The sequence below is a fragment of the Cydia amplana genome, chromosome Z (genome assembly GCF_948474715.1).
Source record: "Cydia amplana chromosome Z, ilCydAmpl1.1, whole genome shotgun sequence".
Classification (NCBI taxonomy): Eukaryota; Metazoa; Arthropoda; class Insecta; order Lepidoptera; family Tortricidae; genus Cydia; species Cydia amplana.
Window position 1 is genome coordinate 11,241,811 of NC_086096.1, and position 18,071 is coordinate 11,259,881.

The window sequence follows — 18,071 nt, forward strand, 5'->3', positions numbered from 1 at the left end:
TGCATTATGCAGATGTTGTCTACGGCTATAAGGTGTTGTGAGGTACCTCGAATATCTCGCCGACAGCCAAGTGCGCGGAGCTGAACACGAGCGCGGCGGTGGGGTCGGGCGTGAGCCGGCGCGCGAACGAGTAGTCGTGCATTATGCAGATGTTGTCTACGGCTATAAGGTGTTGTGAGGTACCTCGAATATCTCGCCGACAGCCAAGTGCGCGGAGCTGAACACGAGCGCGGCGGTGGGGTCGGGCGTGAGCCGGCGCGCGAACGAGTAGTCGTGCATTATGCAGATGTTGTCACCGCAGTACTCCGAGAAACTCCTGCACAACAAGTTGCGTTTAACTTCTGTTTTAGGTGCTTAAGAATCGCGCTATTTAATACGATTCCCACTGAACGGGCGGAGTCGGAGCGCATTACACATTTGTACGGCTGCAAGCCGGTCGGCTTCTTGCGGACGCGGACAGCTCCGGGCGGACTCCATCGCTTCTGCCATACATAATTATAGGCACGTTGAAAATGCGCTCCGGCGCGACCCAATTCAGGCGTAACGTAACGTCTCAGTCGCACAGCTATGTCAAAAACATTTGTAAATCACGAGGCATCGAACGTAGAAATATAGATGGACAAACATTTAATATTGTCTTCGGTTACCGCGATAGTTACTCATGAAATAAGACGATTAAAGCACAAACATTTGTTGTTGTTTGTTCCACAATTTAAAGCTTGATAGCAGGAATAGTAAACTTACTCAGAAACCTGAGGCTGAAATACATAAGATTTTTTTAAATGAATATTCGTATTTGAATTAGTCAAAATAACCAATATTGGAAAGCAATATTGTTTATAATCCTAAAAACTTGGTCGACATAATGAATCTATTGTTTACGTTCTTTGGCTCTACATAGGCACAGGGCGGACACGCCATACATTAAAAATGATTTGCGTTTATATGTGTGCGCGGCACGTCTGTACACGCGTCATTGTGTATCTGACGGACTTCTGGCATGCTCTCAGTAGAGCGACTTACGCACACATTCATGTCGCGGCCAGTCGCGGGGCGAGGAAATCCGAATCGGGGCGGGGCGGTGCGTGTCCGTTCTGTATGATAATACTATTACTTATTCTGTGACATAGGTGCGAGTGCGATCAAATCCAGCGAACGCGGCCCTCGCCAACCACACATCCTACTACGAAATGCACACGAGCAATCAGCAAGCCCACAGACGGCTCTCGAATGCTGCGACGTGCCAAACCTGGACGCACCTTTAAGGCTCATTTAGACGGCGCGCGAACTCGTATATGATTTAAGTTACATTGCGGACCATTGAGGTTACATCAATTCAGCCGACCGATCAAATGACGCAATGTAATAAAACTCGCATGCGAGTTCTCGCACCGTCTAAATCAGCCCTTACTGTGTTTCTCCAGATCAACTGTTAACTTACCAATATGGCGGCGGGGGCGATGACAATGCTCTTGAGTTGCTCAGCAGCGAGTTATCAGAATTGGTGCAGCCATTGTAGTTGAAAGCTCTTTCCTCGTTTTGCAGAATCGTAACCTGTGTTGAATAAATAAATATTGAACATCTAAGAGCGACCTATTTCAAATAAGTTTAACGAGATTGTTAGAAAGACCTCATGATTTTCAAAGAACGACGTACGTATTTTTATACATAACTATGTAATTATGTATCATACATATCGTCATCTGGTACTCACAACACAAGCTTTACTGAGCTTACTGTCGGACTAGGTGGATCTGTGTAAAATTGTAAAATAAAATAATAGTTATTTACAGTACATATGGGGCTACTTTTCCGCACTAGTAAATAACTATTTCGATACAAGTGCGAAAAAGAGGAAATTCGAAACGAGTGGCGATAAATTAAAACACGACCGAAGGGAGTGTTTTAAATCGACACGAGTTGCGAATTACCTATTCGCACGTGTATCGAACAACGGTTTACAGTACATATGGCACTTTAAAGTTTCGACATACGCACGAAAAGTGCTATTTTACGCACTAGTGCGGAAAAGTAGCCCCATATGTACTGTAAAATAATAGACCCGGCAGGAGCGTACCTGCGTGCACTGTCCGTAAAGGTCGACGACGGCGTAGATGTTAAGGTGCGGCACGTACCACGCCTTGCCCATGTCCATGCCGTCCAGGTAGTAGTGCAGGCTGCGGTCCGCGTGCCACATCATGCCTGAACAACATCATCTTATACAGCCGACATAACAAAAAAGGTTTGCCACAGTTCAAATTCAATTGGGACCATGCATGTTTTTTTTTAACTTTTTCTCTCCACGAACATGAAATGCATAAAAATATTACTCGCAAAGTTTCTTATCAATTAAACAAAATTATAAATCTAGTAGCGATCAACCCCAGAAAAGTTCTAAATGCGTCAAAAACACGAACGTGCGCATTGGTGATGTCTGACACAAATATCTGTTTTGACATTTTACTGAGAAATCAGTTAGCCGCGACCACGACCGGTGAAACTTGTGTCGGAACGTCGGAAATAAAGATAACTAAATAATTTCGCGATAGACCCGGTATAAATATCCATACTAATATTATAAATGCGAAAGTGTGTCTGTCTGTCTGTCTGTTACCTCTTACCTGTCACGCTTAAACCTATGAACCGATTTAGTTGAAATTTGGTATGAAGATAATTTGAGTCCCGGGGAAGGGCATAGGATACTTTTTATCTCAGAACTCACCCCTTAAGGGGGTGAAAAGGGGGGTGGAAATTTGTATGGAAATCAATAAACGCTGAACCGATTTAGTTGAAATTTGGTATGGAGATAGTTTGAGTCCCGGGGAAGGACATAGGGTAGTTTTAATCCTAAAAATGTCCCTATAAGGAGTGAAAAGGGGGTAGAAGTTTGTATGGGGAATCGTTAAAAAGCAGATTGGGTAAAAATAAGCTACCCAAATTATTAACTCCACGCAGACGAAGTCGCGGGAAAAAGCTAGTGTTTAAATAAATGAGGCACTAGTTGTGTGGCACTGACCGACTCTGCTCCCGACGGTGAGGGTGTCCAGGTCGAGCGGGTAGCCGCTGCGCACGCACTCGCCGTCCTTCATCATGGCCGCGCCGCTCAGGATGTACGTGTCCCAGTTGAGGTCGGTCGCCGTGCCTGCTATGGCGCCGACTCCACCGTTCGCTTCGAGATCGTCCGGACGGATTGCGGTTACACCTGAAAATTACCAGTTATTTAGTAATTAATCTGTCAGCTCCCAGTGGCTCATATATGAGCCAGAACGCTTATGGGTGACGTCATATCGTTATTAATAGTTGTTTAGTAATAGTCATGTGAAAGTTAATAAAACTTGATCGTATCTTAGATACGTTTACGTTCTTTAAAGTTTGGCTGCGCTTGAAATAACGTCACTTATCTTGATGCAGCGCTGTTTGCCACCATATAACAACACCATGTCAATGCGGTTCATCACAAGTGTTTAGTGTTCAGTTAAGGTTTAAAAGTAAACAGTATTTTGACGCACATGTCATCACTATCACTGGATAGGTGAGAGCTGGGAGCCGATTTTTGAATTTCGATCGCTCGATTTCGTCACTCGAAAATCGGTGGATAACGGCGAAATGCAGATTTTTGAAAGACGAGTGATAGAAATTTGGAATCTAGTGGTATTAACCACTCGATGCCTAGGCATTTAAATTCTACTACCAGGTAGTGGAGATATTATTGAACGAAATACACGAAATCGAACGGTCGAAATTCAAAAAGCGGCCAAGTGCGAGTCGGTCTCGCCCATGAAGGGTTCCGTATTTAGGCGATTTATGACGTATAAAAAAAAACTACTTACTAGATCTCGTTCAAACCAATTTTCGGTGGAAGTTTACATGGTAATGTACTTACATCATATATTTTTTTTAGTTTTATCATTGTCTTATTTTAGAAGTTACAGGGGGGGGACACACATTTTACCACTTTGGAAGTGTCTCTCGCGCAAACTATTCAGTTTAGAAAAAAATGATATTAGAAACCTCAATATCATTTTTGAAGACCTATCCATAGATACCCCACACGTATGGGTTTGATGAGAAAAAAAATTTAGAGTTTCAGTTCGAAGTATGGGGAACCCCAAAAATTTATTGTTTTTTTTTCTATTTTTGTGTGAAAATCTTAATGCGGTTCACAGAATACATCTACTTACCAAGTTTCAACAGTATAGTTATTATAGTTTCGGAGAAAAGTGGCTGTGACATACGGACGGACAGACAGACGGACAGACGGACAGACAGACAGACAGACATGACGAATCTATAAGGGTTCCGTTTTTTGCCATTTGGCTACGGAACCCTAAAAATCGTCCCCCTGGACCGAAAACGAGTAGGTTGTAGCTCACCGATCTCCAAGCTGCCGATCCAGCAGTCGACCATCTTGTCGATGCGCAGCTCGAACATGTCACACTCGCGCAGCGGCCGCGAGCTGAACAGCACGGCGTCGTTGAACTCCGAGTAGACGGTGGCGCGCGACGCGGTCAGCCGGCTGCGGGACAGCCGCGCGTTGCGCCCGTGCAGGCGGTGGAAACACATCTCTCTGCACGAACATTCAATGTTTCCACAAATAGGCTACATGACTAATCTAATACCTTTAAACGAGCAATTCTTGTATATTTATTTATTTATATGTATATATTTCGGGGATCTCGGAAACGGCTCTAACGATTTCGATGAAATTTGCTATATGGGGGTTTTTGGGGGCGAAAAATCGATCTAGCTAGGTCTTATCCCTAGGAAAACGCGCATTTTTGAGTTTTCATACGTTTTCCGAGCTTTGCTCGGTCTCCCAGATATTTTTCATTTATGGTATCAATCAATCGGGTTTGTTTTTAGGATCAAATGTCTGTATGGGGCCCATTGCATTAAAGCAACACAAAAGTCAGAAATTACAGTCAAAGTTCGACAGTCGCACTTCACTCGCCAAACTCCCCTCACAAAAGGATAAGTGAACGTGACGTCAAGGTCACTGAGATCCCATCTTGTAGTATGGACAATACAAGAAAATTGCGTTTTTGCTCGTGAAATATTGCGTTTATGTTGGTTGCTATACAATATTTTTACAAAATCATTTTTTTTTTTTATACAAAATGTAAGGAATAAAATGGTACCCTTACTTTTATCGTTTTCGGAAGTTAAAAAAAACTTAAATTTTGAAACTTTCAGGTCCTGTATTTTTGTAACATTTCCGTATTTTATTTTAATATCCACATTATTGTGATAAATTGCTCGTTTGCTATCTATTTTACTAGATTTTGTCATAAAATTCAACATGTGTCATCATCCCTATTACTTACTCGCCAACATTCCTATCAATTAACCAGCGGTTCTCAATCTTTTTTTTTGACGGAACCCTTTTGGAAAGCGAAATACTTGATGGAACCCTACAATAAAACAATAGTTTTTAGAAGTGTATTTTTTTATTAATAAGCATAATAATCATGCTTATTTTATTATTCTAAATTATTCTAAATACTTGCGGAACCCCTGCAGGGGTGTCGCGGAACCCTAGGGTTCCGCGGAACACACTTTGAGAATGGCTGAATTAAACTGATCAGAGCCATACTAACATTAAGAAGGGGCTAACGCAAAATTGCAGTTTTCACATTAAATTTTACATGTCTTAGGTAGTCAACGGCAAATGACGGTTGTAACTCATTTATATTCAGTCAATCTGCCGACATATTACCAATAAGTTATCTACAATTCTACATAATATGCAAGTTTCATCTGCTTAGCAAAGGCTTACTGTGAAATAAATGTTTTGAGGAAAGAAAAGTTTTAGGGTTAAGTAAATTGATGCCGTGAGGTTCCAGAAGGTAGTAGAGGGGGACACCATCTGGTAATAGTTTCACAATCATAGCTTTGGGGGCAATTTTTGAAATGCTATCCTGCCACCCTTTGGCAACGAATATTGAGACTGCTTTGAGAATTTAAGCTCGAGTCTCTGAGCTGTTTAGCACTTAGATATCGAAGTCCTACTGTAGGACTCCTATACTAGATACCTAGTTCAAACTACTTACGGATAAATAGTAGCGTTTGACTCAGTAGAGAGAGGTGACTCCGGCGAGTAAGCGGCGGGCGGCGTGTACGCCTCCACTATGGTCGCCTGCGCCACTCGCCCGTACAAGTCTGTAGGCAAATATAACTCCACTGTACGAGTTACACATATTGAAAAACTACGGACATCTGAATTGATGTGTTACATTCACAAAATGATTATCAAAAGTAGGTTATACCATGTCATAAGTCTTAATAGATCATTCTCCGCAGTAGACTTCTGACTGTCTCAAATACGTAAGAAATGCCATATGCCAGAAAATAGACTTACACGTTTAATCTTACAAGATCCTTTAAAGTGCAGAAATGTGTAACTGTTGAAGTATTTAAATCCTCTATTGTGTAAGAACACTCATGTCTTTGTTGATGTAGTAATGAACATAGGTAACCCGGATTGGGTTGCGGAAATGATTTTGTGTATTTATACCTTCGTTTATTGTAAAATAGTTACCCAACTATAAATTAAATAAGCGTTGGCAAAAATTTCAAGCTTTTATCGCTGACTGTACTTTTCTTTCCAAAGGCAACTAATACTCATCGAGGCAATTTTAACAACCTCAAACACAATTAGTTTGCGTTGTTTTATCACAGAGTTCCTATGGCCACCTCCTGTCTCCATCATCAGATCAGCTCGATGGTACCATAATATTGCATTGTCACCCGACTTACATATGTATGCAAATTTTCAGCTTCATTGGAAGTCGGGAAGTGGGTCAATTTTAACTTGCAACATTTGACCAGTACAAACATAGTAATGTTAGATACATACGTACATTGCAAGTTAAATAAAAGCTTGTAAAATACGTAGTTAGCTCCAAATATACTTAGAAATACATATAAAAATATAAATTTGGTCAAGCAAATCTTATCAGTAGAAAAAGGCGCGAAATTAAAAATTTCTATGGGACGATATCCCTTCGCGCCTACATTTTTCAAATTTACCGCCTTTTTCTGCGGACTTGACCTGCTTGACCATCTTCTATTTTCTGTGTATAACATTCCCGCCCCCTTAAATGCAGGGTATGGTAATGAGTAGGTAGCACCCACCGACTAGCCCGAACACATGGTCGGGGATGTTGAAGGCCGCGGGTCCCTGGTCCACGCCGTTCACAAAGAAGTGCAGTATGCCCATGTCCTTGCGCATCACGCCCACGGTGTCCCCCTCCTGTGGCACACACGACCCCTTGTTAACACAACCACAGAATAAATAATAGTACTAGGTACAGAAGATTCACCCTCTAACAAAACGCGTCTATTACAACAAATATGACCGCTAGGTGGCGCAAGTACGAGCAGGCGTCCGTTCCGTAGCGGAGCGCGGCAACTACTATGGCTAGACACCAAAATTGGTGTGGGTCGCATGTACTTGTAGGTACTTGTAGCGACGCGACGAAATCGCGGAGTGGACCACGCCTGACACAACATACTCGTGCTGCAAGCGTATGATGATTGGCTTTATCCACGTGATAAAATAAGTTCCTACTGTGCGAAACATTTATGTGTATTGAATCGAAGCTGTTGCCGGCCTAACTCCAATCTGTGGCTAAATGTTTTGGTGCTTGTAGTTTCTAAGTACTTATTCTGAATTAAATACTCTGATTGAAACATAATTAATTGTTTTTTATTATTATTTATTTCTCTATTTTCACTTTCTTGCACGACACATAGGACGTTTGGCCAAATGGAATTCTCTACCAGTCAGGCGTAAGGCAAACAGAGATTGGTATTGGTATGTAGGATATAAAAGCGACCGTATGTCGAACAGCTAATCTGGTTGCTGGCAGTATACATCTTTCGTGCAGGTATATTATACTGTTAAATCGTACCTATACTAAAAAAGTGACGAACTCAGAAAGTGACGTCCTCAGAAAGTGGCGTTCTGAGAAAGTGACGTACTCAGAAAGTGACGTCCTCAGAAAGTGTCGTACTCAGAAAGTGACGATCTCAGAAAGTGACGAACTCAGAATGTCAGTCACTTTTTAACACCACGCGATTGAAAGAGACAGATACTATCACGCAGTCACGTAGACAAATACGACCATCATATCCGCACTAGGGAATGCAATCTCGATCTCGCAATTTCGAGATCTCGCGAGATCTCGCACGAATTTGCGAGATTCAATCTCCTTGATAGGGAATCTCGATTTATGTAATCTTGGTCGAGATCTTGATTAAAATTTTCGAGATCTCGAACGAGATTGAAAGATTGATCTCTGTGAATTACTTTGTTTCGAGTAATCTTTTTACCTTAGATTCATGTTGTTCAGGCAGTACTATTGTGTGTAGCCAGCTTTAGCCGACGATAATAATACTGTGGCGCACTCTGTGCGGAATATATGCGGAATAACGAGAGAGCGTTTTCTGCTGTTGGCCTTTTTGCAACAAACGCTTGGCCGACAATACCTTGAGCACCCTATGTTTTTTACGAAATAATTTTCAAAATGCATAGTGAATTAAAATGCTGATTTTCTAAGTCAAACACGTTACAAATATGTATAATTAAAAATAATTAATACCACTTTTTCTTACTAACATGTTTACGTTACGTGCTACTTAGAGCAAAATAAGAATTATCTTGTTTAAATAAAAGTAGTTTTTTTGTTAAATGTTGATTCAATTTCCTACATAACATGGTGTACCCTAAATAAGTAGGTAGTGTTTACAAAATTCTTAAGAGTTTTTTGACCAGATTAGGACATTTTTAATTACTTTGTATAATCTCGATCTCGTCGAGATTACTCTCGATCTCGAAAGTCTGACGATCGAGATCTCGAAACACCCTATCTCGATTCAGATTTTTCGTGCGAGATCTCGAATCGCCAATTTTGGTGCGAGATTGCATTCCCTAATCCGCACTGAACATCAACACCCTAAGGGTGGGACATCGGTTTAGGTACGGTCGCGTTCACAATCATCTTGACAAGCCAACATTCCAAAAATACATTGGGTTGACCTTATTTTCAGTGTCTTAGATGCGCGTAAATATATTTTTGGAACGCGAACGTTGGCTTGTATAAATGTTTGTGTCCTCGACTGTACCATTATCTAAAAATTCTTACATAACGCAATGAAATTATTCCCCAGGTTCCCACGCATGATCGCTCTAAAACTACAATAGCAGACAGCCCAAGCCGAAGCTAGTATAGTCGATAGTATCTCGCCCGCGAGATAGACTACCCGTCCGTCTCTAATTCATACAGTTATAATAAGACGGGTAGTTTATCTTGAGGGCGAGATACAGTCGTGCCACTCCTGTGCTAGTCCTACTGATAGTACATACAATAATTCGGGCAAGAATAAGAGTAGAGTACTCACCACGAGTCTGTTGAGATTCCTAACGTATTGCGGGATGATGGTGGTCCCGTCTCGTATTACATCTTCTCCGGTCATTGCCCAAGTGCCAGATCTATGGACACAATAGTATTATAGTTAATGCAGTCAACAACGCAATTAAAATTAAAGTCTTAGTTACCACTAACCATTTACTTATAACTCTTATAAGCCTGATGTATTTTCCAATACCAGTGATGTCAGAGTGTTATGCCAGTGAGGTTTTGGAAGCTCCTTTTGCGTGGGCTTAAATATTTCCGGTAAAACTGATTGACTTGATAAAAGGTTCTTTCAAAAAATGGCTGTTTCATACCACTCTTCTTCTATATATACTTTTTAAATACATTTGATAGCTTGGGATTCTTTTTGACAGGCCAGGCAATATTGTTCAATTTATGTTCAAATGTATAAAGGTTCTCAAAAGCAATATTAAAAAAAAAACATTAACTGACCTGAAATAAACACTTGTTGACAAACAATCATTGACTCTTACTAATAAAACACTTACTTTGCGTTGCTCATTTTGTATGGAAATAATAAATCGTTTGAAGAATGCTGCGTGACCCCAATTTCAATGCTTCCGGCCCACTTAGGGATAACCAAGTCGAGACGCACTTGAAACAGTTCGTTGGTCCTCAATGTGCGGTTCGTCATCACTATCCCGTTATTGAAGTATTCGAAAGCACTGGAATAAAAGTCAACATACATTTTACAATAACCTCATATCTTTTCTAACCAACATCCATATGTTGCAGTCGCATTAAAATAACTCAAAATTCAATATGACTCAATCATGCACTACAGTTGTGTCTTTAGTAGTGACAGCATATCTTTCCAAATACGTACAAAGGATTCTTTAGTTTTCGTTTATTCTAGAAAAGCTTAATTATATATAGAAAATGATACTTACTTAGGCCTATGAGCAGTCTTACCATCATTAATAATAATAACATTCGAATCACGCAGCGTATGAAATAAAAGGCTATCTTCATCTAATCTTTGTCTTATCCTGCCTGTTGATCATAAGAAATGTAACATTCATTAATAATTACTGTATGTATCATTGAACTATCCCGTAAATAAGTTTATTAAATAAGCTTGATAGTTTTTCAGTGAACATGTTTTATTACTAAACATATTAGGAACAGGAGAAGTCATTTATTCAAGTTTATAAATGCACGCTGCAGCGGCTAAGTTGTGCGCAATATTGGATATAAGTCGTGGAAAAAGAGGTCTTACTCGGAGCAGGCAGGGCGGGAGCGCCGAGCACGACCGGCGCGTTGGTAACGGTCGTGTCCATGTCCTCACACGGGTCCACTATAGTGACCTGGAAAACGTAATAAAGGCCATTGCTTCAATTCAATTCCTATCCATGATGCCCAGGCGGTCTAGCATGAGTTGCGTGCTCGCGCGCAATTCCATACATCTGGCGCGACTTCAAGTATGGACTCGCGCGCGAGAACACAAGTTGTGCTAGACCGCCAAGATGGTTATCGGTAATGTTTTTTTTGTGCTAATGTTGTCTGATTAGCTAATTGAAATTAGAATGAAATTCAGTTTAAATTCCTATTGATTATTCATACTTTTACAATATATAACGACATTCGAAATAAGGTCCCAATAAGAAGGGCGTACGGGCGTAATCGTACACAGGAAGAACTCAGTTTAGCCTGACCCTCGCGCTTCTAACAGTGATTAAGGCAGGTACATGGAACATATAATTCGCGTGTCTATTCAAAATTGTCTCGGGCTACTCGTAAAAAAAGAAAAGAAGGCCCATTTGAGACCTGGCCTGCTAACATGAGTTGCGTTCTCGCGCGCGACTCCATACATCTAGCGCGACTTCAAGTATAAACTCGCGCAACTTAGGGCTCATTTAGACGGTGCGAGAACTCGCATGCGAGTTTCATTACATTGCGTCATTTGATCGGTCGGCTGAATTGTTGTAACCTCAATGGTCCGCAATGTAACTAAAATCGTATACTAGTTCGCGCGCCGTCTAAATGAGCCCTTATGCTAAACCGCCAACTAGTTAAAGCGAGTTACACGACGGTTTCTACCTACTTTTTATTTAAGAAAAAAAATCAAGTAGCAACTTCTACCTACTAGACACGACACTTTATGAACACACAAACAGAGATATGGAAAGCAAGAGAAAATTTACAAGCAGAAAACTAAGAGTTTGCTTTTGCTACATACCTTTACAGTCATGCCATAGAGATCAACAACTCCCCAGACTTGTTGTTCCACTTTATCCGTGGCTATGCCTTGGTCCACGCCGTTGATAAAGTAATGCAGTTTGCCAGTGCTCTTTCTCATCATACCAACGGTGTCCCCTTCCTGTCCATCAATTGTATTTATTTAATTACACAGGCTTAATTAATACCCTACCTATATAACTTTAAAATATATATGTTTTTATTCGATTATGGGAACCAGTATATTTCAATCTCGTAAGGTGATACAGTTCACTAGCATAGTCAATTTCTTAATAACGTGTTACATTGGTGGATTTTGTCATCAAATGTATAAAAATGTAATCAAAACTATTACAAGGACTTGATGTTAATAGAGAGCGAAAAGATCCGACGTGTATGGGTACTTACCCTTAGTTCATCAAGATTGAAGTTCCCATACTCCATGCACATGCCGTGGCCGTTCATGAGCACCTTGCAGCCTGACATCATGATGGTACCGGAGTCCATGTTCGTCATGGTGGAAGGAAATCTGATTGTTGCCGGATTGTGAGATGTTACACCGACCTGCTCAAAATTTCTTAGTTAGAATTAAGTATTGAGTTTAGTATTAAGGTTTACTCTGGTACTTCTGAAAACCTTAAAACCAGAGTAGCTATTTGGAATCACTCAAATACACCTGACATACATCACTTCATAAGCACGAGCTTGTGGGTAGTACCTATCACGCTGTTTACATCATGGATGACAGCAGTTGTTGGCTTAATACAGCATTCTAATTTCCAACAGTCAAGTGAGCTAGCCTACAAGTTTGACATACTGTAGGTTTTTTCCATGTGCTTTTAATTCGGATTCAGTCCAGACTGTTCAGACCAGCCTTTCCTGCAGACTTGGGTCGGGCGATATCCTAGGGCCAATTAAAATTTTAGAGATCTCTGATTTCAATTGATGGCAGTACATTTCGTGATAGTGCATAGACAGTAAAGTTAGGTATCATGAATTTTGGTTAATTTTTGATAGCTACCAGTAATGTGCCAAGACGATTTGGTTTTGGTAGGAAAAGAATTGTATTCAGAAGAAGAGTAATTTGTTAGTATTTTGACTAGTTTTTTACCTCAATGCTACCACTCCATTTGTCGACTAGCCTGTCGATGCGTATCTCAAACAGTTCGTTGTCATACAACGGTCGGTGCGTCATCACTACGCCATTGTTGTAGTCGTCCAAAGGCCTAGCCCTTTCTGCTGATCTGTAGTGCAACCAAACACAATGTTTGTATATTGGTGGATCAACTGTTTTTTGTTAATATGTCCCGTCACCCAGGCGACAATAGTAGCATAGTTTGTTAGAAGAAACATTACACTTTAATATGATAAGTAGCAGACTCATTATGGAAAGGGATTATAAATTACATAAAAATGTACATTTAGTTATATGAAATACCATAAAACCAGGGTTTAAAAAGTGACCCAGGCGACCATAACGGCCATAACCATGGCAACGAGTGACAAGAAAAAGTTGATTCACCTATATTTAAAATCTCTCATGCATTATATCTGACACTACGAAACTAAAGATTTTTTAAAGAAGAAACTTTTACTTAATACCGTAAAAACCGTAATTAAACTTACTTATTATTAGCTGATAATTTTACAAGTATCCCACTTCTTGGGTGAAACCTTAAACGATCCTGTGCTACTGTAAAGAAAATACCTTTTTAGTTTTTTTTTTGCAAGATATACATCATAACATCAGGCTGAGGGAGCGTTCAAGTATTACGTAACGAATTTGGGGGGAGGGGGGGGTCTTGTAAAACGTTACGATGCGTTACAGGGGTGGGAGGGGGGATTTGAACTACGCGTTACGTAACATTGTTTTTTAGCCCTTCAGAACTTTTCGCCACTTTATGGTACTTTACGCCACATAATTGTGGCCTTTAGGTAAAAAAATGGTCACTTGGTGGTTACGTAACGTTTTACCCCCCCTGTACAGAAAAACGTTACGGCGCGTTACATGGGGGGGAGGGGGGGTAAAATATGTCCTAAAATTGCGTTACGTAATACTTGAACGCCCCCTGATAACAAAATACATATATAAGAGTGGATTACCAAGAGCACAGGCACCCTCAGAGGCGATCGGGACATAAACATCTTGAGACGGCTTCGGTTGCAGCAGGTCCGGGGGTAGTGGCACAACATCCATGTCACTCGATGTTAAAGTGTCATCATTGTTGGGATCCTCTTCCAACTGCAACAATTTCAATTATCAACTTAGATACGGCCCGGCCGGGACGGTGTGGCCGGGTGGCTTAGCTCCTAGAAGTCTGCGTAAGGGGCTATTCATAAATCGTCAAAAATAGATGACGTAAATAATTTATGGACAGCCCCTAAGGCCCTAAGCTGAAGACGCCGGTTCGATTCCGGCCTCAAATTACCCTCAAATTGATTCTAAATTAAAATAGCGCTTTTATACATACTTTATCGTGGTCGGCCAAGGTAACAACACAATTGTATCGTAACACCGAAGCAGGGGACGTAAACGTATGAAATTGTATGAAAATGAAGTCGCATTTGTACCTTAACGTGTACCTCATGGACGTCGGCGACGGGGTCCTTTTAACGTCCATCTAACCTATATCTTGTTTTAATTTAACTGGTTTTGTAACTATGATGACGTAAATAATAGTATTTTCTTTGTTTCTTTCTTTCTTTCTGACATGAAAGCGACTGCATCTACATCTCCATCTCACACATTTTGGTCCCCTGCTGTATCATGAGGATACATCGTGTTGTTACGAATTTGAATTTGATGCCCCCACAAAGAAAGATGATATGATTCCTGATCAGACGCGATTAGTTGGCTGCATGGCCTGGATGTCGACTTATAATAGTTATTTTAGTTATAATTGCCTACAATATTACGCCATACGCTTAAATACATTCCTGATTGTAAACCAATAAAAATTACGAGTATATGCTCTGACATCACGAAAAAAAAAGTATACCTGATCTATACTGGTTTCCATAATGGGCCTCATGCCATGTACATGAGTGATAGAAGCTTGAACACACTGCCCATATAAATCTATGACGGCAAACAGTTTACTAGGCAGGTCCTTAGCTGCCACCCCAAGGCATCGACTATTCACATAAAACAATAACTCCCCCTGTAACAAAATACATTTTATGACATTGATAATCTGGTTTTTAACACATTCACTACCAGACAAAAAACGGTGCACTACCCCAGAAACCGGTCGTCTATAGCTGCGTATAAAACCCGCCCAGCGGCGTCTGAGCAAAGTTTACAAGTGCCCACCAGGTGGGTTCCTGGTAGTGAATGTGTTAATGAAGATTAATTGTAAAATTAGCTAATTTAATGTATTTTCATGATCACAATCATGTATTCTTAAAAATGAAATGTGTTACAGGAATACCATCAATTTTACCTTGGCTGTTTTCATAACACCAACACAGTCTCCCTCGCTGAGTGTGTCGAGTTCGGGACCATAGGAATTAACAAGTGTAACACCATCCTTCACGATTGAGCTGCCAGACATTATCTGTTACATGGAAAGCAATAAAATATAAATTGGATACCTTTCACACTTAAACAAATACATAGGTATTTTATAATACATTGGGAACATAATTATCATCTTCACCTTTTATTTTATGTTAGAATGATAGGAACTTTATATGAAGGTAGCAGCCAATAGTAAGTAGCCAACTTGCCAACTAGGTATATAACATATATAGGGCAATTGGTCACCTATTTGCTATTTTTTATGATTGAATGAATAATTTATTTTGTGAGTATCTAAATATAACAAATGACACCAATTACTTTGTAATATTATTTTTTGACAATTTCTTTTGTTAAGGAGAAAAAACAAATAAATATAGTCATTTAATGTAAATAGTTAATCATCTAGTACTCTTAAGGCTCACTTGTATTTCACTTAAGCAAAATTTAACATTATTTCTGAGTGATTCTTTAACACTAGCCTAGCATTTTACATACTTAAATCTAAGATAAATAATAAAATTATTCATTCCATCAAACAAAGGACAGTAAATAACACGACTCTACTGCACTTTATTTTGCTAAAGATAGATTTATTACAAGAACTTAAGCTTAAACATATCAAACTGACAACTAATTTAGAAAATATATAACTCTAAGTCATACCCAAGCTGTATTCCTCAATTTTGTAGCTGTCGCCGGCAGTTCCATGAACTCCGGGTCCAGGGTAGTAACGCCAATTTCAAGGCTTCCATTCCACACATTGACCTATTCAACAACAACGCCTATGTTATTACCAGTTCAGTGTATTAATTTTACATTTATCACATGTTCTAGGTATGCTAGGGCATTATACAGTAACTCTCAAAAGGGGATATATTTTTATCATTAAAAACTGATCATTGACTGGACATGGAAGTGAACACCAAGACACCACAAATACAAAACAAGAATTGACAAAATGGTTACCTTACCTTTCTATCAATACACACTTCAAACATAACATCATCCTTCAGGGGTTCCGCGCTAAGTATCAAGCCATGATTGAACTCAACAAAATTCCTTACAGCTGTAGTGTTGTCATTTAGAAGCGTGACTCTGTCACCACACCTTCTATGAAATCTCATTGTTTGCTCTCGCTCCTTCAGCCATACATACTGTAACTATAGTATTTGGACTCTTAATGACCTTAAAGTCCCTTTATACCCACACATCATTGTCTCTTTTATATATTTACACAATTTCTTCATTGCCGCATTCTCACTCCACACCCCATGGTGGTGGGGTGTTAATTACTTTTAAAACCTTTCTCATTCATTACAATGGACTAGAAACACTCTTGAAAATATATAAGAAAGAACACATCACAACAGATCTTTGCATTTGTCTTTTGAAGCAATACAGTCCAGTTTTATTTTATGATTTCCCAATTTTAAAAGGAAGTCATACGAAAACTAAAGTCACTGTGAAAATGTTTGACATTTAACTAATTTGACTTATATGACATACTTCTTTTGTCTATGCAACAACAGTGTTGCAAGCAGCTAAATGTATTATCATGTTGTCTGCTCTGCCGAGTACACATATTGAGCCCCCTCTACACTCATGCGCGGATCGCGTACGCGTGTTCGCGCCGCGATTCACGCACATAGTCTGGAGGGGGCCAACATGGGACAACGTAGGCTAATCGGACAGGCATGGGGGGTGGGGAGAAATGACCGAACGGAATAGTCTTATGCATCTTTCACCAGGAGTAGCAGCGAAAGCGCTATTGTTGTTTGTCCTTGTCATAGTCTGACATATTTTTTATTCCCCCGCATAAATTAGTATGGATTATGGTGAGCAACAAATAAATTCGACCAATCATAGTACCATTCGTTTAAAAATAGAAAAAATGTTCCGAACCCCTGCACTCGACATAGCCGCCGCGCTAATTCTTTTATTTTACCGAAGATTCGTACTAACTACGGCAAATCAATGATTACTTTTGAGGGTGCGCGCATGTAATAAAATATGTACCTACCTATTTTAATTTTGTTATGCTGCGACGACGAAAAAATAGATGTAAATATGTATTTTAAATATGTTCTCATGTCAGTGATGTATTGTCTTTATGAGAATAAATGTCTTTAAACCTAAACCTAAATTAAACCATCTTCGTACCATCTATGGTATCGATAGTGTGTAAGTTGGTCGCCGTACGTGCGTTAAAGATGCAGCTATAAGTTAGAACGAGAAATATATGTATATTTTGACCGCACCAAAGTCGCAGTGCGGTGCGGTAGTCTGTTATGACTTTAAGGACGTTGTTATCAGATGGAATGAGATAGAAATATCGTTTGCTCCCTCTAACGCATAACTGCGTCCTTTAAATTGTCTGTCAGACGGCCGCACCGGACCGCGACATTGGTGCGGTCTGGCCCACGTTCGATGGCGTGTAACGGCTCCTCTACACGATGGGCCAACGCCGGCCACTCCAAGGGACGCATTTATGCGTTAGAGGGAGCAAGTGATATTGCTATCTCATTCTACCGCATGGCTGCGTCCCTTGGAGTGGCCGGCGTTGGCCCATCGTGTAGAGGAGCCATAAGATGGGCTATACGACCGTTAAGGACACAGTGAGAGCGAGAAAGAGATACTGTTGGTCCGGTACTGTCATCAATAGACACTATTAGATTGACCTACGTTGGGCCCATGTGTGTACTCAGCATTACATTCTATACTCTCTGGCAAGCCAACTGGCAGTAGAAGAAAATACTACCATCTATGAGAAGAAAGGATGAAATTTAAAATTTGTATGGGAGGTCTTGGGGAGGTCCCATTGAGGACCTTCTTTCTCTTCCAAAAAAATTTCTTTATAATTCCTGGAACGCCCGGTGGCACGTATCGAGTAGGACAAAGGCTAAAAATTATGCGTTGTTGCAGCCGGATGTAGG

General features: G+C 40.3%; 1 protein-coding gene across 1 annotated transcript in view; it reads right to left on the reverse strand.

Annotated features, from left to right (window-relative positions):
* The window catches only part of LOC134661355 (neuralized-like protein 4), a 30,833-nt gene extending 14,187 nt beyond the window's left edge, over positions 1-16,646 (reverse strand). Inside the window, exons 1-20 of the mRNA XM_063517394.1 lie at positions 16,110-16,646; positions 15,802-15,903; positions 15,059-15,172; positions 14,615-14,776; positions 13,719-13,857; positions 13,242-13,308; positions 12,727-12,859; positions 12,024-12,179; positions 11,617-11,757; positions 10,657-10,744; positions 10,328-10,430; positions 9,926-10,102; positions 9,403-9,493; positions 7,135-7,252; positions 6,051-6,159; positions 4,374-4,567; positions 3,017-3,202; positions 2,078-2,202; positions 1,442-1,554; positions 184-316 (exon numbers count right to left, since the gene is read on the reverse strand). Of these exons, the coding sequence (XP_063373464.1) occupies positions 184-316; positions 1,442-1,554; positions 2,078-2,202; positions 3,017-3,202; positions 4,374-4,567; positions 6,051-6,159; positions 7,135-7,252; positions 9,403-9,493; positions 9,926-10,102; positions 10,328-10,430; positions 10,657-10,744; positions 11,617-11,757; positions 12,024-12,179; positions 12,727-12,859; positions 13,242-13,308; positions 13,719-13,857; positions 14,615-14,776; positions 15,059-15,172; positions 15,802-15,903; positions 16,110-16,262 (2,604 nt within the window). The 5' untranslated portion in view covers positions 16,263-16,646. The remainder of the gene's footprint in view (positions 1-183; positions 317-1,441; positions 1,555-2,077; positions 2,203-3,016; positions 3,203-4,373; positions 4,568-6,050; positions 6,160-7,134; positions 7,253-9,402; positions 9,494-9,925; positions 10,103-10,327; positions 10,431-10,656; positions 10,745-11,616; positions 11,758-12,023; positions 12,180-12,726; positions 12,860-13,241; positions 13,309-13,718; positions 13,858-14,614; positions 14,777-15,058; positions 15,173-15,801; positions 15,904-16,109) is intronic.
* Positions 16,647-18,071: the final 1,425 nt, after the last annotated feature.